Raw genomic sequence first — 23,468 nt, forward strand, 5'->3', positions numbered from 1 at the left:
GACGAATTTTGAAAATAATAAAATGGGCAAATATTGTACAATCCAGGTATGGAAAGCTCTTAGAGACTTACGCAGAAAGACTCACAGCTGTAATTGCTGCCAAAGGTGATTCTAACATGTATTGACTAAGGGGGTTGAATGCTTATCTAATCAAGATAGTTTTTTTTCCCCCCACATACTTTTTTTGTTTGTTTCCAAACGTTAGAATTGGTCTTCCACTTTGAAATTACAGAGTATTGTGTGTATATCATTGGCAAAAAATGACAAATCAATATTAATCCCACTTTGTAACAAAACAAAATGTGGAAAAAGTCAAGGGGTGTGAATACTTTCCGAAGGCACTGTATATCCCCGTTAGACAGGCTGCTGCTATTATACAGTCTAGTCTGCTCTCCCTTTTCCTGTCGCTCTGTCTCTTACTCCTCCCTTTCCCGTTTCCCCTTCATCTGTGCCTCTCTCTGTATTTGCCCTTTGCCTCTTTGTTCCCCATCCCCCGCGCTCCTCTCGTTTTGCTCATTCTTTCCATACAGTGGTTGTATCTGACAACACTTATATAATGGCTTCACAGCCCTCAGCACTGAGGAATTACTAGCGTTCCTGAATATTTCCCAGCTAGCTTAGAGAATCTGTGTGTGTTTTGCAGTCTTCCGTTATTGGCATATCTATTTACCATTCCTTGGCTGGCTGCCTCCCGTAGCAATTTGAAGTGCTCTGTACCATGTCAGGAACATCTCACTAGACTAGCAGCATCTCTGTTCTTCACTGTGATGCTGCTGTTTTCATCTTCCTCTGCTATGGTGCTTCATCCTGAGAGGCCCATCAAATCTAGGTCAGCAGCTCCATTATTTATTAATTGTTTGTTTCACAGCTAGCTCATATTCCCCACTCAGAATCCCCCTCCCAGTCCCAGCTCACATTGTGGTGTCTAATAATACCCTGGCTGCCTCCAGAGGAAGATGCTGCCACTCAGCAGGATCTCACGCAGCACAGTAGAGGGTGTGATCGATGTCCTTGTCCTTGCTGCTGTCCCAACAGGCAGGTCAGGCCAGGGATGACTAACACTGGGTAGAGCTAGGGCTGTTACGGTGACCGTATTACTGCCACACCGGTGATCACAAATCATCATCGCAGTCAAATTCCACGTGACCATTTAGTCACGGTAATTATGCTTCTCCAAGCTCTGATGCTGCTGATGGTCATTAGTAGCCTACCAAACTTGCTAACTGCCTGGAACTCAGCACTATTGTCCCTCTAATCACTCTGACATCAATTCAAATGTTTTCGATAATCAAATCAAACACTTCATGACAGCGCATGAGCTCATGTTGAGCAACATTTCAATAGGCTATGCTATTGTGTGAGAAAACAGAGTTTTGATGGCTTCCATTAAAAATAGGATCCCATTAGCTTTCTATAGGCTAAGCCTACTAGATTTATTAACTTCCCTAATAATAAGCACATTGCTTGTCTTTACAACAGGAGTATAGCCTACCTGGCTGGAATGAAAATGAACCACGGGAAAAGCGCCTTCCATTTGCTATTTAGGTGCATAGATAAGTATTTCTTCCCGCTGCCCCTGTTGCCCCTGTTCTGAGACAGGTGCATGATAATGGTGCATTCTAAATCAAAACAAATTTCACACATACACTTAATAATATATGTAAAGACAAGACTAAATCAAGAATAGTCTGATGGGTGACAATATTAGCTTATCCCTTGTGAATGATGCCCAGTGTCTGCAGTAAGGAACGAAACATGCTTTTTTGTGACCTTTTCAAATCATAGTCGCACACCTCATGTAGCCTAGCCCATAGGCCTATACGTTTTGATAAGGTTCGTATCACAACTAAAGTGGACAAATAACGTGGCCAAAATAATTAAGCACATTAATCTGCTTTACAACCGGTGTAGAGCCTAATTGGCATACACCACCGGTCAAAAGTTTTAGAACACCTACTCATTCAAGGGTTTTACTTTATTTTTACTATTTATTGTAGAATAATAGTGAAGACATCAAAACTATGAAATACCACATATGGAATCATGTAGTGACTTAGCGCCATATAGCCACCCTTAGACTTAGTGACAGCTTTGCAGACACTTGGCATTCTCTCAACCAGTTTCATGAGGTAGTCACCTGGAATGCATTTCAATTAACAGGTGTGCCTTGTTAAAAAGTTAATTTGTGGAATTTCTTTCCTTCTTAATGCGTTTGAGCCAATCAGTTGTGTTGTAAAAAGGTAAAGGGGGTAATACAGAATATGCCCTATTTAGTTAATGACCCGGTCCATAATGGCAAGAAAAGCAACAACAAAAAACAAAAAAAATGCAAAAATACATAAAGAACAGCTCAAATAAGCAACGAGAAATGACAGTCCATTACTTTAAGACATGAAGGTCAGTCAATGCAGAAAATGTCAAGAACTTTGAAAGTTTCTTCCAAGTGCAGTCACAAAAACCATCAAGTGCTATGATGAAACTAGTTCTCATGAGGACCGCCACAGGAATGTCAGACCCAGAGTTACCTCTGCTGCAGAGGATAAGTTCATTAGAGTTACCAGCCTCAGAAATTGCAGCCCAAATAAATGCTTCAGAGTTCAAGTAACAGACACATCTCAACATCAACTGTTCAGAGGAGACTGCGTGAATCAGGCCTTCATGGTCAAATTTCTGCAAAGAAACCACTACTAAAGGACACCAATAAGAAGAAGACTTGCTTGGGCCAAGAAACTGGAGCAATGGACATTACACCGCTGGCAATTTGTCCTTTGCTTCCAACCGCCGTGTCTTTGTGAGATGCGGTGTGTGTGAACGGATGACCTCTGCATGTGTATTTACGACCGTAAAGCATGGAGGAGGTGGTGTGATGGTGCTTTGTTGGTGACACTGATTTATTTAGAATTCAAGGCACACTTAACCAGCATGGCTACCACAGCATTCTGTAGCGATACGCCATCCCATCTGGTTTGGGCTTAGTGGGGATATCATTTGTTTTTCAACAGGACAATAACCCAACACACCTTCAGGCTGTGTAAGGGATATTTTACCAAGAAGGAGAGTGATGAAGTGCTGCATCAGATGACCTGGCCTCCACAATGCCCGGACCTCAACCAAATTTAGATGGCTTGGGATGAGCCTGACCGCAGAATGAAGGAAAAGCAGCCAACAAGTGCTCAGCATATGTGGGAACTCCTTCAAGAACTGTTGGAAAAGCATTTCAGGTGAAGCTGGTTGAGAGAATGCCAAGAGTGTGCAAAGCTTCCATCATGGCAAAGGGTGGCTATTTGAAGAATCTCAAATACAAAATATATTTTGATTTGTTAAACACTTATTGATTCCATGTGTTATTTCATAGTTTTGATATTTTATTCTACAATATAGAAAATAGTAAAAGAATAAATAAGGAAAACCCTTGAATGAGTCAGTGTTCTAAAACTTTTGACCGGTAGTGTACATATGCGGCGCGTGAGTTTCAAGTTTGGGGAAGATAATTTTCACCATAAAAATGCACTTTTATAATAAAGTATTACATGCATAACTGCATTTGCGATCACATTTGAGAACAGCATTTTCCGCTAATTGATTGCATTTTGGAACATTCGCACATATAGCCTGCTGCTGTGTGTGCATTGCTGCGCTTATGTGAAGAAATAGCCTAATTGTTTATCAACATTTGAAGCTAAAACCTTCTGATCTGTTGCATCAGCCTCATTGCTTTTAAATGTTTGTGGTTGTATTAATTTTGGATCTATCGCATCCAACAACTGTCCCAGCGTATGTTTGGAATACTTATTTATTGCACAGAAGGACAAGTTGACCAAAAGAATATCAACTTTTGTACTATGGGGGATAGTAGAATAACATAGGCTAGTGCTGTTTGTTAGGCCTACTCATCTTGTTGGCTGACAAAAAGTAGGTTAAAATGTAGACAGTTCTTCTAACATCAACATGGACTCGGGACTCCCCGATGTGTCAGTCTTCACTTCTAGCCTACTTCTTAGCTGTGAGAAGGCCCTGATCATGTGACGGGCATTAGCTAATACGAATTGAGATATCTGAGAGAGCCAAGTGAGCGAGAGGTGCTTCGTATGGCAGCCGGGGGAAGGGAATTATAATGATTATATTCTTCCCAAGGGGCACAACGGCCACTTTGGTCGCAAAATGCATAGATTTTTTAGGGGGCATTACAGCCACACAAGGGGGTTGTCATCGGGAAATTCGAGGCCTGGTGAAAATATTATCAAGTGCTTATCAAATTGTGAATGAGAGACTGATGAAGTGTGTGCAGCCTGCACAAGAAACAACTCAGAGCCTTTTATGCAACTTTAAAAACAAAAAAACATTAGAGTTGCATCATGCAGCCTTAGAGTGTATTAAACATCAAAACATACAGCCCAACATTTGTATCTCAACTAAAGTTGCATAAATAACTTATAAATAGCATATAGGAGGACCTGTTTCTTTGTTGAGCGCTCAACACAGAATAGCCGCATGTGCGCACTTCCCTGGCAATCATTTGGAGAAAATGTCCTTTCTATTTTATTCAGCAATGTTCAATTGTATTCTTCATACTATATAAAAAAAAAAATTGTGCCACGCAATTCTAAGCAAATCTTGTCTGCTAAATGAGCTGGTGTAGCCCCCAGCCATATGGCATAGCCAGATCAGGGCCTAACATAAGGACAACTCAGAGTATGCTATTCTTCTGAAATAGACTACATTTGAATTCATATCATGTTCCTTTAGACCTGTCTAAAGTAAATCATGGATTTATTGTGATGGTGTAGGCTATATTACATGGATTTATTAGACTTTTAAAATGGTGATGTTTTAAAGGTCTGCATCAGTGGACTGTAGGCTATGCGAGGAAGCCAGGAGATGCTAAAACGTGTTTATGTTCATTAACGGTCAGTTACCGTGAGACCGCCAGTTATTTTCTTGACAATCACCGCCACAGCCCTAGGTAGAGCAGGCCAGTTTTCGCACTGAGGCAAAGCTCCTTCTCTTGCCCCTTATTCAGAAATGGACTAAATTGACTAGAAATTATACATCCTCTGGAATAGATTTGCAAAAAGGCCAAAATTACTATTCTGCTAACATTTGACGTGTAGAAGACACCAACAGGACATAGCTAGCGAAACAGCAACAGTAAGTGTGGGTGTAACAACATAGCGCTCCGGGAACAATCTTTATTACTAACAACTCCCACCGACGCCAGATGGTAGAGTATGAGTGGGAACAATCATTTCTTCAGTGCTTTTTCAGAATCACCTTCCAGGTGCCATGACTTGTTGATGAGCAGAGAAACAGTACTAGCAGAGTGTCATCCACTGTGTAGATGACAAATGAAGGGAGAACAGAGCGGTGAGCAGCACAACCTTCCCCTGAGCCTCTGGCCTAGAAAACAGAACCTGTAGAAAGCAACACACACTGACTGTACCAGCCCTATTCATGGAACACATTCTCAGAGCAGCTAACATTCCACACATCTGTGTATGTTGCCACTTACCATAAAACTTTAATTAAATGCAGTCTCAAATAGCAGCTTGTCCCTTTTAATAGCCAGGAATCTGCACGCATTTCAGCAAATAATTGCCGGTTTCAAACAAAATACGGGATCTAAATACATTTTTATGAGTGAATTTCATTTGAGTACCAGAAATACTTTTTAAGCAAAATCGGGGATGTATGATAGGCAGTCTTCGCAAGTCTCATTTGCGATGGATTTGTTATTCTAATGTTTATACTGGTCACAAACAGTGTGGTAGTCTTTTCAACAGTTTATCGAGCAAAAGCTTCCTGCACTAAGGAAATAGACGCCTGGATCAAACAGAAGGCGGTCTCTAAAAAGCGCCGATTGTGTTCCGTGACTGAAGCAAATAAACGCCTGCGCTATTCATTTAAGACACAGCCAGCACCAGTGCAGCTAAAGCAGAGCACAGTTGTTGTGGAGTAGGTCAGGACCTCTAAAAGTGAAAGGCAATCTGCATTACTTATGACTGGCTCACCTCCATCAAGGAACTGATCCCTTGCTGAAGAGGAAATATTCATTACCATAGCTGCTATGTTATGCATTTACACTGTTAAACCTATGCTTTTGGAGGGTTTCTGTGACCCAGCAGGCACATAGAAAAATATATTCAAGCCGGTACACAACCATTCCTGGGAGAGAAAACACAACAGCACAGCTACTTCCCACATCACTGCTTGTTTACTCTGGGCATTTAGTAGCTATAAATAACCACATACCGTGTCAAATGACTCCCCACACCATGCTAAATAACCACTTAACCTCAGCCAGCCAGGCGAAATGTCAGCACAGTTAAGAGAAAGCTGTCCAATCCAAATCAGCACTTTGAACCAAACCAATCAAAGTAGGAGTACATTTCCTAAGTAATCAACACTGACCTTTGACATGTCCTCTGCCCCTCCCAGAGGAAGTTGTGGGCGGTGGGCTGAGTGCCTCATGAGAGACTCCGGCCCCATGTCCAGCCGAGGACGCTTCATCTCAGCATATTCCACCTCTGATAGGTTGTTGGGATCGGGCAGGTATATGTGCTCATAGCGGATGTGTTGCTCCTGACCTCTGTAGGGACAAAGACAGAAAGACAGGTAAACGACTAACATCTGTAAGTATGGTATATCAGACTAGGAGGAAGTCAAGCCAGCAAACTGGCACCATAATAGTTCTGAGCCGATGTAATAAAATGACCACTGGATATTCAGAACTGTACATTTGTTAAATCAATTCACACAGATCAAGTTCAATGTTGCGGGGCATGAAATAAAAGCCCTCTATTTAGGGCTGGGCGATAAGGCCAAAATATCATATCATATGGTATTTTTCAAATTTGACGATATTTTATGCTTTGATGAATAAAAGTTGTACATTTGCATTATGAGTAGTGCGTGATCCTAGGGTGGCAACACATATATTCTAAATAATTTCAATGGATTTTTCACCATTGATTATTTTATACTGTTCAATTCAACTTCAACCTAAAATAATTTCCTGCATTTCCATCAATTTCTGCATTTCCTGCACTCATCTGAGATCATTTCCACACTGCCACGATATGGGCAAAAATACTAGGCCTTATTTTAAACCAAATGTTGCAATTGCGATTTAGATCAAAACACTTGTGACCTTTTGGAATCATGGAAATAGAATGTTTATTATAATTCTAGTTAGAATATAAATAATAGTGGGCACTTTGAATACAGTGTTGTTTGACATGACAACGAATGAAAAGGCCGTGGACGAGTTATTGTGACAGGGTAGAAACCAAAATGATGTTCAGTGTTCCCTAGTGGACCCTCTAGTCTTTGGCTACATTAAATCTTTATTCATGTAGCCAACATATTCATGCTTTGCCTATTCCTCTTTGATTTAGAAGATACTGTTGCACAAACAACATGCTGATTTAGGCCTCCACCAGCACTGGTATCAGACTGTATGAGCTAGCTACGTTTGCTCTGACTCAGTACTTTTATAAGCTAGTTAGTTAGCCAGATAGCCACTAATGCTAATGGGTAGTTAACACGATTTAGTTTAACTTGCTAAGAAAATACAAACTAGCTGTTTGCAGATGTAAGAAACACAAACAGATATTGTAATTATTGAACGCTTGTGGATATATATTAAGATCAAAGTGGAAATAACATTGTTGCATGTGCTGCATTGACCATGCAGACTGAACGAAAGAGTCTCGTGGTCAAGCAACAACAAATGTTCTCCTTGAGTGACAGAGCGTGGGACAAGGTCTGTGTGGAAAGCGGCATGGAAAGAGAGAGAGCGATGACTCAAGTAGCCGAGTAAATTATAAAAATGGACGTTACACACGGCGTATCACATTTAACAAACTAAACATTCAAATACCATTATAGAAAGTAAAATAAAAACGCAAACTGGTCCATACATCAATACCGGTACATAGTAAAATACGGTATACCGCCCAGCCCTTTCCTCTATTAACAAAATAATGTTCCATTGTGTATTATATGACCCATTACAGTGATATAGAGTTATTCATGGTCATTGTGTATTATATGACGTATTACAGTAATATGGAGTTATTCATGATCATTGTGTATTATATGACGTATTACAGTAATATGGAGTTATTCATGATCATTGTGTATTATATGACCCATTACAGTGATATAGAGTTATTCATGGTCATTGTGTATTATATGACGTATTACAGTAATATGGAGTTATTCATGATCATTGTGTATTATATGACGACAGTAATATGATATTCATGGTCATTGTGTATTATATGACGTATTACAGTAATATGGAGTTATTCATGGTCATTGTGGATTATATGACGTATTACAGTAATATGGAGTTATTCATGATCATTGTGTATTATATGACGTATTACAGTAATATGGAGTTATTCATGATCATTGTGTATTATATGACGTGTTACAGTAATATGGAGTTATTCATGATCATTGTGTATTATATGACGTATTACAGTAATATGGAGTTATTCATGGTCATTGTGCTGAATTGATTTCTTTTTTTAGGAAGAGCGATTCTAGACGTCACCGTCTTGAGTGATTGCCAATATCCATTCCTAAGAGCTCCTCCACCCCCTCCGTACAATGGTAGAAGTGCTTTATCACTTGAGAACACCACTCTGCTACATGAAAAAGTGGCAATCCATGAAACACTCAAAGCAGATAATGGTCCTCGGGGAGACGTGGAATTTGACAACATGACCATAATGATTAACTTATCCATTTGTAAGGCCAACACGGTGAGTGGTCTAAACAAAGGAAATTACACAAGAACAACTAGGCCTATCCCACTCACTGCGTGACCCACTTATGGCAGCATACAGGCCTTGCATATTTCTGGTCCCTTCTGTACATATGCCTAGGTTTACACAACTGATGCATTCCATGTCTGCACACAACCCCAGGGCGATTAGCTAAACGTTTGTGGTCATAATGACCCAAAATATTACTTGTGTCTGTACAGTACGACCAGATAAGCTAAAGGCTCAGTTGGTAGAGCATGGCACTTGCAACGCCAGGATTGCCGGTTCGATTCCCACGGGGGACCAGTACGAACAAATATGAAAAATGTACTGTATGCACTCACTAAGTCGCTCCTGATAAGAGTGTCTGCTAAATTACTCAAATGTAAAAATGCAAATGTAAAAACCCATGACTTAAACAGAAGGAGCAGCATAGTTAGTTATTGGACTGGAATACTGAGGCAGATCAAACAGACACCAAAAGTGTCAAATGACAGTTCTGTAACCTACCTTCCGACTGCCACTACTAATACACTACACTAAAACACAGCATAAAGCCTAGTTGCTCTTCTATCTTTTTGAATTGTAAAGTGGTCACTACTCACTAGGGCCACACACACACACAGACACCCAAAACAATGACTGACCTCTCCTGCGGCCCTTTCCCTGCAACATCCCTGTACTGTAGCTCCGAACCAGAACAGAGCTGGGTGGCCTGGAATGCTAACAATTAGATGGCTAAAATCATGGGTGGAAGGGAGAAGAGGGGAGCAGAGCTGCAATACGATAGGTCGTGATCTGCTGTACGTGTGGTTTTAGACTCACAGTACATTCAAACAAGCAAAAACGTTATAAATAAGGGTCTGGAAAAGCAGGCTGTGTCCTTCAATGTTCAGTGAAATGAAAGGCTTTGAATATTCAGTTCCCTACTAATCTCGTTCCCAGACACATCCGCCCAAATGTGTGAAGAGTCTGGTGGACCATCGAGTCAAACTTGGCCTTCGTTAGCCAATAGAGAAAGACCGGGAGAAACTCCTGGCACATAGATTAAGGCAAATAAGCCAATGCCTACCAACCATTAATCTCCCACAACACCTTCCCCCTTCCCCCCCTGTAAACTAGCACACCACAAGCACAGAGCCCCGCCTTGCAGTTGTGTGAGTCGCTAAAATTAAATGACAAAAACTCCCATAGAATTCTATGGTCTCTCCCACTAAGGCCAACTTTGAATCGTTGATGTAACATGCTTATATACGCAATAGCCTGGGGACGAGGTTAGTTCACTACATACATCAGTTAAGGTTAATGACTTGGTAATGGTGCTCTGTTCCATATTAGGCCATGATTTTCTAAAAACCTGCCCTTGAGGCATTCTTAGGTAGATGCTGGAATGTCAGTGACAAGACTGCCAATGTCAAAATGGAAGTGGCTTCTTAGGGGTGGGAAAGACCAACTGGGAAACACAACCACAATTGCCAGTGCAGAGCCACAAAGGACTACTGTGTGATTTATTTTAGTGCCAGTGAGCAGAAAGCGTTTCTGTCTTCCAGGGTGCCACTGGTACTATAATAATTTTGCCAGGATCTGCTATATTCTCCCCAATGACTAGACCACTGGAATGTTGCAGTTACATATTACACAATCCTGAATCTGCATGTGAAAGGTGTCATGGGGTGGCCTGGACTGAGAAATGACAGAAGTTCTGGTGTATACTTGCTTAAAGGGATAGTTTACCCAAATTACAAAATGACATATTGGTTGCCTTATACTGTAAGCAGTCTATGGACAAGGTATGACAGGAATCCATGCTTTGGATTGGTTTCCCTGGCACTGCTTCACCATTCAAGTCATGGGACCGCTACTATTATTCTTTTTGTTCAAATCATCGATAAGTGACTTTGTTGAGCTATACAGTACATTTTTTGTTACATTCGGATGATTTGGTCACGACGCATGAAAAATGCTAATAGCATGACTTGAATGAGATTTGGGAAATGCCCCACAATTACCATACCTTGTCCATAGACTGCTTACAGGGAAACCAACATGTAATTTGGGTGAACCATCCCTTTAAACAGTGATGCAAAAAAATAGGTGGCAAAGAATGAAAATCCAGATGGTGTGTAAAAGCCCTTCCCCCTCACTCCCCTTTTAGACACACACCCCTCTGATTGCCATAGAGGCTTGGCACTTACATAATCACATCATCAAGCTCTGTAGCTATTTTATATTCTTCCCTTTTCCCTCTCTCTCTCTCCCTCTCTCTCTCCAAGCTTATGCATGAGCGTGCAACATAATCTGATCCCTGGGGAGGATTTGACAGGAGTAAAAAGGGGTAGAGGGGTGAGGGACATCAGGGAGGAGGCGGTGCGCAGCGCTGTGATACAATACAACAACGTCTCCATTAGTCTCTCACTGGCTTGGGTCCCCTTATGAGCAGAGCACAGATCATGCGTGCCGATAGCGCCGCGTTATCGTGGAAGCACTACGCGTTTGTGCCTTTGCCAATCTCTCCACTACCATCCCCCCCGAGGAAAAGCTGCAGCTGTGCAGAGAGCAGGGGAGGCTGGGAGAGAGAGTGGGCCAGGGGTAGAAGCTCCATGGCAGGGACGGGGAACTGAAATGAGTACAGGAAGAGAGAGACAAAAAGGAGAGAACATCAAACAGAAAAAACGGGATTACCAGTCGACTCCGCAAACTAAACATCAGAGACAACTGTGTTTGATAGTTGATTTTTTTTTTAAATCTCAGGATAACTTCTATGTGACGCAATTGCCTAGACTGAGTGCTGTGCCTTGAGCAAAACAACACAGTAAGGAAAGGGAAAATATTCCACTAAAGCGTCCCTCAGAGAATTTGTTAAAATAAGCATAGTTCAAGACTAAGGTTATCATCATTATCTTTCCTCATAGAACAAATCAACAGATGCCCTGATCCTAGCACATCACTCATGCTTGCTCATCTATTCTTTAGACACACCAAGGTCTCCTTTTGCTTTCAAAAGCACTTAACTAAAAGACTAATGCTGAGAAGAAAAGAAAGTTCACCGACAGCCCTGCTCCATTCATTTCAGGTGACCTCGTACAACCTCCGAGGCTCCTGGTACACACAGCCCATGGGCCTAGATTAGGCACCTAAACATTTTATTTTAAAGTGGTTTCTGCTGCTCTACAGTAAAAGCCATTATCCCTGATGGGATTTAAGAGGCCAATAGGAAGAAGAGACATAGTATGTGTGAAAGACTGAAAGTGTATGAAAAGCACACAGAGAGGATACTGTTTTGCTTAGGGAATCAATTTGTCATCATGCAGTAGATATAGCCTATGAGATTTCTATAGAAGCTACACGTGTGTAGTGACCTGCAATTTGACAGTGATATATCCTACATCAGCTATAGTTTAGGTTTTTAATGCTAGTGGGGAATGATAGAGGAAGGGAGTTATGATTGGATGTGTAGGGGCCAGAGCCAATACTAGGCTATAAACCGGTTTCCATCCAACCTTTCTATGCGAGTAAAGTACACCTGGAATAAAACATTTCACAACAGGCCTGATGGAAACAGAAAATGTGTAGGTAAACTTATGACAAAACGGTATGCTAGACAAGGTTGGATCTTTTTGTGTCAGTAAAATGAATTCTGAGAGAAATGTCAGTGGAAACGCTTTTGTTGATATAATAACTATCATCACGCAATGACGTGTGTGGTCCTCCCACTACAACTTACTGGGAAAGCATGCGGTTTATTCGGCTACAGATTAAACATGTTGTGATGAACTTCACAGGGTGGTGAAAGTGCAAGGTGATCTTGATGCTCCCGAGGGCTCCCGAGGCTCCCGAGTGGCGCAGCGGTCAAAGGCACTGCATCTCAGTGCAAGAGGCGACACTACAGTCCCTGGTTCGATTCCAGACTGAAATCCAAGCTGGTGATTCCAGGCTGGTGACATGATGATCGATGCTTGACTGCCGTTTGACAAATAAAAATATGTTCGCTCTTATCCATATTAATCTCATCAGGAAGACTAGCCTACCCGCACAGTATCTACGAGGTGTTGGCTAAAGTGCACCTGCCAAGACCAGAGCAGACACATTTGCTATTTAACGCAACAGTTTCTGTGACAAACCGATCAGTAGAGTTGAAAATGCAATGGAAACACATTGAACATTTTATTTTAATTCAGTACACCCCCACCTCTAACATTTAAAAGAAAAAGTACATTGTGTCTGCACTGTCATCACGCACTGATTTCTATCTGCAACAAGTCTGTTTGATGGAAATGCACCACTGCTGGGAAAATGTTCTTTATGCAGATTTTAGAATAGTCGCATGAAAATCTGTCGCCGACTCAATGGAAACCTAGCTTCTGTCTAACTTTTCACTTTGAATTTCATTCCTTATTCATCCTTCTAATATGAATGACTTGTCTCAATGAGGAGGATGCTCAGACGCCAAATATAGCAGAGTGCCTAGAACTATGCTGCTGAAGTGAGTACCTGGCATCCCAGAGGGCAAGAGACTGATGCTTTGCCAAGGACAGATTCACACTATTCAGAATAGGTGTGTGAGACGGCAAATTCTCAGGGTGGAATCTCAGCCCACTTGAAGTAATGCTGAGCGTTTAGGCCTAATGCTCGACTAGGGACTCACAAGCTGATGTCTCTCCGCAAAACCTGTCAGGATGCTCTCGATGGTGCAGCTGTAGAACTTTTGAGGATCTGGGGACCCATGCCAAATCAATGTCCTCTTGGGATAATGACGAGAACTGTGTGGTGTTCATTTGTGCTGACAGAACTAGTGGAGTCCTCTACTGTACCCAGAAAGAAGACAGGGCAGAGAACTAGTGGTCAAGGAAGGACACAATGCTCCCTGGGAAATGCTGCATGGGCAGGTTCTTCAATAACAAAGTCCCAGAGAGCCAGTAAGCCTGTCTGACTGATACTGAAAGACAAGGCACAGCCAGCCACACACAAACGGTTGGCCGCACACTGCTACACATTACACACACGCGGGCACACACACTGACACAACTACCATCTGGTGTCGGCCAATGTGTCCCCGTAGCATTCCTGAGGGTAATGTTGCCTAACTCACTTGACATCCACTTGAGACAGGGCCTGCATTACAACCACAAAGAAAGATGTGCAGGTGGATTTCTAGAGAGGTGAGGACAGTGAACTAATACAAATGAATATGAAGACCTCCCGGAGGGCCACTGCTACACAGCGCTGCTTTGACAGCCATTTGACTAGTATCCAGTTGACCTCATGAGAAAAACACTTCACTTCAGTTGCATCCTGTACTTTTTTCCTAGCTAACATATGCAGGAATATTGGCTAATTCAATCAACTGAAGAAAAAAAAAAAACACTTTGCACTCGAGGCCTTTCATCTGTGTGATATGCAAACAATTACGCATATAAATAATTCATAACCACTCGTCAAGACGACGCCTCAGAAAAAGCATGACTATATAATGAATAAACCACTTGGGTAGATATAAGACCTGAGTTCTTCTGAGATGCGCTACATACATTGTAATGCTGTGTCTGACATGGCTCTACTGTAGAAAGCTACCAACAACCAGGCTACATTACGCTCCAGTCCAGAGCAGCTCAGCACCACACTTTACAATGGAAAGACTTGGGTGTGCCAATTACATTAGGTTTGCATAAACTTAGTAAAGAGGGAGCACAAAACATATTGGCTCTGAGGGTTAACACTGAGAACTGTGACAGAAAAACGCTGAAGGAAAGTGTTTTGCCTCAAGATGACCTGATTTTCTCTGCTGCTGTGTCTGTCAAAGGATTCCATGAAGATGAAATAAGCATGCCAACATCTGAACACCCATCACACTAGAACAAATTGTGTTCTTAAAAAAAATGATTTAAGGTGATGACCAAAGGTGACAGGGGCTTCTAGGAATGTCCGAGATCAAAGAAACCCATGTGCTAAAATACTTGAGAGGAGGGGGGGGGTCCTTGGCCCTGAGGAAGAGCAGGGTGTGTGTAATTATGTCAAATAGTAGTACAAAGTAGTAGCCAGCTACGTACCTCTCATTCCCTGGCTGGAACTCGGACAGCAGAGAGGGTCTGCGGCGGTGGGGCTGAGCCAGGTGGGAGCTGTAGTCCCGAGAGTGAGGGTGATAGTCCACCAGTCCCACATCCTGAAACATACAACACAGCAACACATGAGGAGAGGACAACTGGAACATAACTGTACACAAAAGAAAAATAAGAAATCAGATCTGAGACAGCAAGACAAGTCTATGATGGCGTGTTTCAACTCTCACCAATGTTTTTTCACTTATTCCCTCGTTTTCTCCCTCTACCTCCCTGGTCATTACTGTATAATCCTCTCTCTCCATTTCCCTCACACATATGAGAGAGTGGCCTTCTCTACACGTGCACCTCTCTCCCTGAGCTGAGGGATTGACTGTGGGGAATGGACCGTCTGTCTGCCCTTATCTCCTCCTCAACGTGATGACGAGTTGGAGTGGTGGGGGTGGATTAACAAGCAGGCGCAGCTGTGGGGATCCTGGGGGGGGTAACCCTTGGATTCCCTCCTTATAATAGAGAGAGAGGCTCAAGCCAACATGGGACATCACGCCACAAGATGAGCGTACGTACTAGCTAGGGGCCTCTTGCGGGAAGTCTACCTCTGATCCGGTAAGCCAACCATCATAACCATTATGAAATGAGGGAAGATGTGAGGCCATCATTGAGAAACCCTTAACATGATTCCACCATTTATTTATTTCACCTTTATATGAGCCCTGCATGAACACATCAATGAACAAGAATTACACTATACATATCTATATACACACACACACACACACACACACACACACACACACACACACACACACAGAAAAGCAAACAAAACAATCATATGAAAACACACATTCTTCAGTAAGAAAGGCCCTATAACATACGCCCGATTTGCCCAAGAGGCAACAACCATGACAACATGAACTTTCAACTCTACATCTAATAAGGGAGCAGGTTCTAGGGCGTCACGCCCTGTGCGCGCACAACAGTGAGGCCTCAGAACGTTACTGTTAGAAAAACACAACCTTGGGCCCCTAGGGTCGTGCTCCCTCCATCGGTGCAGCATAATTCTCTGTTGACAAAATCACTGCTAATGATTGGGAGCCAGGGTAACATCTACAATTATACGCTCAGCTTTTCATGTGAAGGTGCTAAGTACCAGTGTTCCTGGCTTCAGCGAAAACCAGCCCAGAGTTTCCCAGGGCGCTTACCGTGTGTGCCCGTGCCAGCTGCAGTGGTAGACTGGCAGGGTTTGGCAGGTGGCGGATGTCCACAGCCCTCCGGCCCTGAGGCACAGACTGGGGGTGGGAGGACATACTGGTGGAGCCGCTTCCTCTAAAGACAGGAAGTGGGTGGGGCTGTAGAGCAGGCGCTGTACATCATGGGTTGGGACCTGTACGGAGAAGAGAACAGCAAGGTGAGACACTTGTCACTTACAAGTCAGGACAGTTGACCACCCCAAATCAAGCCACTTTGAAGTCAGACATTCTAAATCAGGGCTTTAGGAGTCTTTGGCACAGATATCAGCTTTCTGCAGAACAATAATAGCCTAATCCTTCTAGTAGATTGAGAAGGGTGAAACACTGTTTGGCCACCAGCTCTTTTGGAACAGTTACAGTTGAATGTTTCAGTGCATCCCGGTTTAAGTGTCAGTACATCTCCTCGGCAGCTGCTAGCACTTTCACCGCTCCTGAGGGAGGGGACTGGGAGATCTTGCACCTGCTTGGCCGGATACATGGCTCCCTGGCCCTGCACACTGAATGGCCTTCTGTCCCTTGCACTGGAGGAGCTGTCTATGAACAGCTAAGTCAAGCAGCTAGTTGATAACCTAATGCCCAGGGTTTAACAGGGATTTCCATGCACTGTATGTACACTATGTTAAGACATGGATGTTCCAACACTAATTAAGTTTTAACGCCAAGGACATTTCACCAAACGGCAGCTAATGCACTTCTAGTGTGAAAGAGATGGATTCAAATGGATTGTGATACAAGTGCTCAGTGCTGTGTTTGGTTACTCCCCCACAACCACCTTGTAAAAACCTCAGGGTAGTGCTGAGTTATTAACCAACATTTCCAGGGATGTAACTCCACCAATACGCATCTGTCCCAGGTTCAAATGTTTAAGACGCGAGTGCATTGGTGTGCGGGACCCAAACCGATCCAAAATGTAGAATGCTTGGTTCAGAAAATCGATTCAAACATTACGAATCGCCGGTTCACTAAAATGTTTTGCTCATATTACTTTCTTTCTACCTTCCGAAAATAACGAATATTTTGTGACAACTAATGCGTATTTTTTTTTATATGTAACCTTTAACTTGGCAAGTCAGTTAAGAACAAATTGTTATTTACAATGATGGCCTACACCAGCCAAACCCGGAAGACGCTGGGCCAATTGTGTGCCGCCCTATGGGACTCCCAATCACTGTCGGTTGTGATACAGCCTGGATTCGAACCAGGGTGTCTGTAGTGATGCCTCAAGCACTGAGATGCAGTGCCTTAGACCTCTGCACCACTCAGGAGTTCTTTCCTTCAGTGTCGAACTAAGCATGTAACTGTGTTGTTGACAGTCATTGATCAGCAAGTCATTTTTCTTACCGAACAAACCAGGCAACATCAGTTGCTTAATCAAACTGAGCACTGTGTGCTGCTCCGCACGCAATATTAGGCTTTGTAATTTGCTAGGTTATTATCAAATACGCTGTTGAAAATGGTGTTAAACCAGAATAAAGTAGCCTAAGAAACCACCTGAGACGCGACTCATCTGGCATACCTGCTGATCGGGGCTAGATTACGTTCAAAAAAAATAATCTGATTGTTAAGGTTCACCATCAGTAACAGTTTCAGTAGTTTTGCTTTAAACAATCAGTGTACACTACCGGTCAAAAGTTTTAGAACACCTACTCATTCAAGGGTTTTCTTTATTTTTACTATTTTCTACATTGTAGAATAATAGTGAAGACATCAAAACTATGAAATAACACATATGGAATCATGTAGTAACCAAGAAAGTGTTAATCAAAACAAAATATATTTTATATATTTAAGATTCTTCAAATAGCCACCCTTTGCCTTGATGACAGCTTTGCACTCTTGGCATCCTCTCAACCAGCTTCATGAGGTAGTCACCTGGAATGCATTTCAATTAACAGGAGGAGGAGACCAACAAGACATGAGAACAAGCAGACCTAAAAGTTCATAAAAACGTAAAATAAAAAACCCTGATTCCTGTAATATCACACAATTCAAGCATAGCCAGTATGCAGTGATAATGTATTGGGCCTATAGCACAAACCTCATTGCTACAGAACAGCTTTTAATAGGTTAATGTTGGATAGGCTTACGTTTTTTAGCAGACTAAAATCCCCTCCATGGTGTAGCAAATTGGTGGAGTAGTCAGAAACATCGTTCACCATGAAATCTGAGCGGTAGATTGGTTTGGTGACCACTCCTGTATCACATCGGAGCCCATGTGTATCCAGGGGTCACATTAACACGGGATTGTGTGTTACACGCAGAAAATGCATGATAAAACACAGAAAAAATATCTTGCTGCGTTTGTAACATTGTTAATTGCTTGTTATTGTAAATGACTCCCTCTGCAACTGGATCCTAGACTTCCTGACGGGCCACCCCCAGGTGGTAAGGGTAGGTAACAACACACCCGCCATGCTGATCCTCAACACAGGGGGCCCTCAGGGGTTCATGCTCAGTCCCCTCCTGTACTCCCTGTTCACTCATGACTGCACGGCCAGGCACGACTCCAACACCATCATTAAGTTTGCCAATGACACAACAGTGGTAGGCCTGATCACCGACAACCTATAGGGAGGATGTCAGACACCTGGCCGTGTGGTGCCAGGACAACAACCTCTCCCTCAACGTGATCAAGACAAAGGAGATGATTGTGGACTACAGGAAAAGGACGACCGAGCACGCCCCCATTCTCATCGACGAGGCTGTAGTGGAACAGGTTGAGAGCTTCAAGTTCTTTGGCGTCCACATCACCAACAAACTAACATGGTCCAAGCACACCAAAACCGTCGTGAGGAGGGCATGACAAAACCTATTCCCCCTCAGGAGACTGAAAAGATTTGGCATGGGTCCTCAGATCCTCAAGGGTCCTCAGATCCTCAAAAGGTTTTACAGCTGCTCCATCGAGAGCCTCCTGACGGGTTGCATCACTGCCTGGTATGGCATCTGCTCAGCCTCCAACCGCAAGGCACTACAGAGGGTAGTGCTTAAGGCCCAGTACATCACCGGGACCAACCTTCCTGCCATCCAGGACCTCTATACCAGGCAGTGGCAGAGGAAGGCCCTAAAAATTGTCAAAGACTCCAGCCACCCTAGTCATAGACTGTTCTCTTTGCTACCTCACAGCAAGCGGTACCGGAGCGCCAAGTCTAGGTCCAAGAGGCTTCAAAACAGCTTCTACCCCCAAGCCATAAGTCTCCTGAACAGCTAATCAAATGGCTACCCAGACTATTTGCACCCCCGCCCCTACGCTGCTGCTACTCCGTTATTATCCATGCATAGCCACTTTAATAACCCTACCTGCATGTACATAATTACCTCAACCGGTGCCCCCGCACATTGAACCGGTACCCCCTGTATATAGCCCCGCTATTGTTATTTACTGCTGCTCCTTAATTATTTGTTTTTCTTATCTCTTACTTTTTTGGTTGGTATTTGGTCAAGGGCTTGTAAGTAAGCATTTCACTCTAAGGTCTACACCTGTTGTAATTGGGGGCATGTGACAAATAAAATTTGATTTGATTGAGCGGAAGTCAGTTCTCTAGAGAGAAATCAAATAATTCATGAGAGAAACCTAGTCAAGAACTATGTGAGATGCTGGGCTGAAGGGAGTTGTAGTTTTCATTAAGCAAATATTCAACCTAGTTCAGCGCAGAAATGCGGTAATTAACTACAATGACCATAATCCTTTGCGCTTGTTCTTTCCGGCTCGGACTGAGATGGCTACACTTTTATGCCTGCTACATTGGGTTAGATGGATAGACCACATGAATGAGGAATGTACACAATGACGAGAGGGACAAAGACTGTTTGTGAAAGTATGCCTTATTTACTTATGAAGAACTAGTCAAATGGTGGTCAGACAGCTCTGCAGCATGCTTAGGCAGGATAGAACGTTATCTGGCTGCTATTGCCTGAGCAAAGATGAGATGATGACTTTTTTCATTTCTTTAAGTCATCAAATAAAAACTAAACGGAACCTACCCAACTGAAAAATGGTATTATTTCATAGTAATTTCATATTTTTCTATTCATGTCTACACACAATGTGGACCTGACTGAGACAATGGAATATTTTCAATGTTTTAACACTAACATTCAATGTTTTAACCCTAACCCATTTTTGGCTTTTGAATTTCCATTAAAATATTTTTTTTTTGCTTTTTAATGTCATTATTTCAACAACAAAAAATATATAATCAAAAATTGAAAACCATGATTATTCGTTTTTAATCTAACCAAAACCGAACTGACCTCAAAAAGCACTAACCGTTCAGCATTAGCTCAGGGACAAGATCTCCTATCCTCCTTGGTGATGAAGAAATGTAAATAAAAGAGTGGGAAGAGAGGCATAATCCTCTTACAGATTTCATGCCTCTTACAATACACATCAATGAGAGAAAATAGACTGAGGAAACTACTTTAGCTATAGAACACAGCAGCAAATAGTCTATACAGCAGAGATTTTGTGACACAGTGAGTGTGTGTACAGTACCAAATGCCCTGCAATCAAGGATGGTTTGTTATTGCAGAGCACACTAACAAAACTGAAAGAGGAAGATCACGTTTAGATTCAGACGCATTCTCTCTCACACACCCTTGTATTTTTTTTTAGTAATAGGGAGTACTCCTAACATCTGACCTGTGAATCTTGCCAAAAGAGGCATTAGGACACTTGCCATTTCCCTGGGCCGCTGAGGAATGGTGTTCCTGGTAGCTCAGGTTTCACCACTAATCTGTGTGGGGTGCAGTCTACACATGGAGGGCAGTGCGTATTGGCTGCCAGAAATATGGCCTAACAACATGTGATGTTTCAGTGCCTTGGCTTTCAGCAACCACCCAAACCAGAGCGCTCTCTCTCACATACCATAGATACAAGGCATAAATATTTGCAGCTGAAGAACTTTAAACTGTACAATATTACTTCCCAGTAATCTTGAAAGTCAAGTCATCATGAAACCCTCCTCTAACCTGCGATATCAGCTATTAAATTAAATTCCATCATACTTTATTACTGGTTCGATTCCAGGGTGTATCACACCCAGCCGTGATTGGGAGTCCCATAGGGCAGCGTACAATTGGCCCAGCGTCGACCGGGTTTGGCCAGGGTAGGCAGTCATTGTAAATAAGAATTAGTTCTTAACTGACTTGCCTTGTTAAATAAAAATATATATACACTACTGCTCAAAAGTTTGGGGTCACTTAGAAATGTCCTTGTTTTTCAATAAAAGCACATTTTTTGTCCATTAAAATAACATCAAATTGATCAGAAATACAGTGTAGACAATGTTAATGTGGTAAATGACTATTGTAGCAGGAAACGGCAGATTCTTTATGGAATATCTACATAGGCCCATTATCAGCAACCATCACTCCTGTGTTCCAATGGCACGTTGTGTTAGCTAATTGATCATTAGAAAATCATTTTGCAAGCTGAAAACTGCTGTAATGATTAAAGAAGCAATAAAACTGGCCTTCTTTGGACTAGTTGAGTATCTGGAGCATCAGCATTTGTGGGGTTCGATTACAGGCTCAAAATGGCTAGATACAAAGAACTTTCTTCTGAAACTCGTCAATCTATTCTTGTTCTGAGAAATGAATGCTATTCCATGTGAGAAATTGGCAAAAACTGAAGACCTGGTACAACCCTGTGTACTACTCCCTTCACAAAACAGCGCAAACTGCTCCAACCAGAATAGAAAGAGGAGTGGGAGGCCCCGGTGTACAACTGAGCAAGAGGACAAGTACATTAGAGTGTCTAGTTTGGGAAACAGACACCTCACAAGTCCTCAACTGGCAGCTTCATTAAATACTACCCGCAAAACACCAGTCTCAATGTCAACAGTGAAGAGGTGACTTCGGGATGCTGGCCTCCTAGGATGCTGGCAAAAATGTGCTTTTCTTTCAAAAACTAGGACATTTCTAAGTGACCCCAAACTTTTGAACGGTAGTGTATATGAGCATAAATATGAGTTTGTAATATTGATGGGCACCAAAATTATTTTTCAAGTCCATTTCTGCTTGATACCTGGTATGTCAAATTGCAGTGTGTTTTTTTGTAAATCATTTTTTTAAATAAATAAACTATGCAATTTATGTAACACAAATGCTATTTCATCTCAATGGTGCTTGAGCTTTATTTTCAGAAAATATTTTGGATGTTCAACACTTATAGACCCAGATTATATATATATTCATGAAAACAGTGACCCAAGTCTCTCCAGTATGTGAGTACAGTGAGAGAGTGTGAGAGAGAGAGGGAGGGAGGGAGAGAAAGAAATTGAGCTGCAGTTCCGAGGTAGACACACTGACTATTCATAGTATGTTCAAGAATTCTAGTGACGTAACCCTTTTGGACCTCACTATCTGCCACATTGAAGAACTCCGGGTTAAGTGAATTATCACTTCTGCCTCTAATCAGCAATCATAGGATTCATTCATGCTCCTTAGATGCCAATTTTCTGTCATGGTCTATAGACCCCCTGAAGTGCCTTGGCCACCCCATGTATAAAACTCTAGTTCCACCACTGCTAACTTGCCAACCATGGTCCCATCAATATCAAAATGCACAAATGCACAAAATAACCTAAGAAATAGGTTAAATTACCAGAGGTCCTCACGTAACCCATTATATTAGGCTATTATATTACTGGGCTATATCAGCCAATAGGTTAGACGTAGTTTGAAGAGAGCAGAGTTGGAGACTTGCACTTTCTCTTCAGCTACGTTTTATAACATCGTTTTTAGGAGTGGGACGATTTTCAGATGTAGACAAGTATGATGATCAATATTAGTTTCTAGGCAACGTAGTAAACTATAAACTAATCATATTTAGGATGTACATTTCCTTGGAAAGATAACTGCCCTGTGCGTCGCCGTCCATGATTTGCCTACTATAATTTAATTGAGATCACACGCACACCTGATCTCACAGATATGGCTACTGAACTTGTAGCAGCAAGAACGATGAAAGCAGACACTTGCACTTTCTCTAAAGCTACATTGTGCATATAGGATATAGTCTACCTTTGAGGAGAACGATTTGCAGGCAGAGACAAACGGGCAATCATTTCAATGGAAAGATAACTGCCACGTGATTCTCCGCCCATGCATAGGCAGAGACCACACAAAGGCCTACTGTAGGCACACTTGATCTTTCACGCCCAACTAGGAGAGGTAGGCTACTTAACTTGAAGCAGCAAATTCAGTGTGTGAATAACACAGTAGCCAAACCGGCCGCACGCGAGTGCCATCGTGCGCAAATTGATTTTGTCCCCCCCACACCAAACACGATCATGACAGCAGATTTAAATATCAAAACAAACTCTGAACCAATTATATTAATTTGGGGACAGGTCGAAAAGCATTAAACATTTGTGGCAATTTAGCTA

The 23,468-nt window shown here is 42.3% G+C and overlaps 1 protein-coding gene across 13 annotated transcripts in view; it reads right to left on the reverse strand.

The window, feature by feature from the left end:
- LOC106579918 (nuclear receptor corepressor 2) overlaps positions 1-23,468 on the reverse strand; it is a 142,321-nt gene that overhangs the window by 85,982 nt on the left and 32,871 nt on the right. For all 13 annotated transcript variants that reach the window (XM_014160309.2, XM_014160308.2, XM_014160311.2 and 10 more), the window contains exons 2-4: positions 16,033-16,214; positions 14,822-14,934; positions 6,409-6,586 (exon numbers count right to left, since the gene is read on the reverse strand). In XM_014160309.2, the coding sequence (XP_014015784.2) occupies positions 6,409-6,586; positions 14,822-14,934; positions 16,033-16,137 (396 nt within the window). In that variant the 5' untranslated portion in view covers positions 16,138-16,214. The remainder of the gene's footprint in view (positions 1-6,408; positions 6,587-14,821; positions 14,935-16,032; positions 16,215-23,468) is intronic.

This window comes from Salmo salar, chromosome ssa20 (genome assembly GCF_905237065.1).
Source record: "Salmo salar chromosome ssa20, Ssal_v3.1, whole genome shotgun sequence".
Classification (NCBI taxonomy): Eukaryota; Metazoa; Chordata; class Actinopteri; order Salmoniformes; family Salmonidae; genus Salmo; species Salmo salar.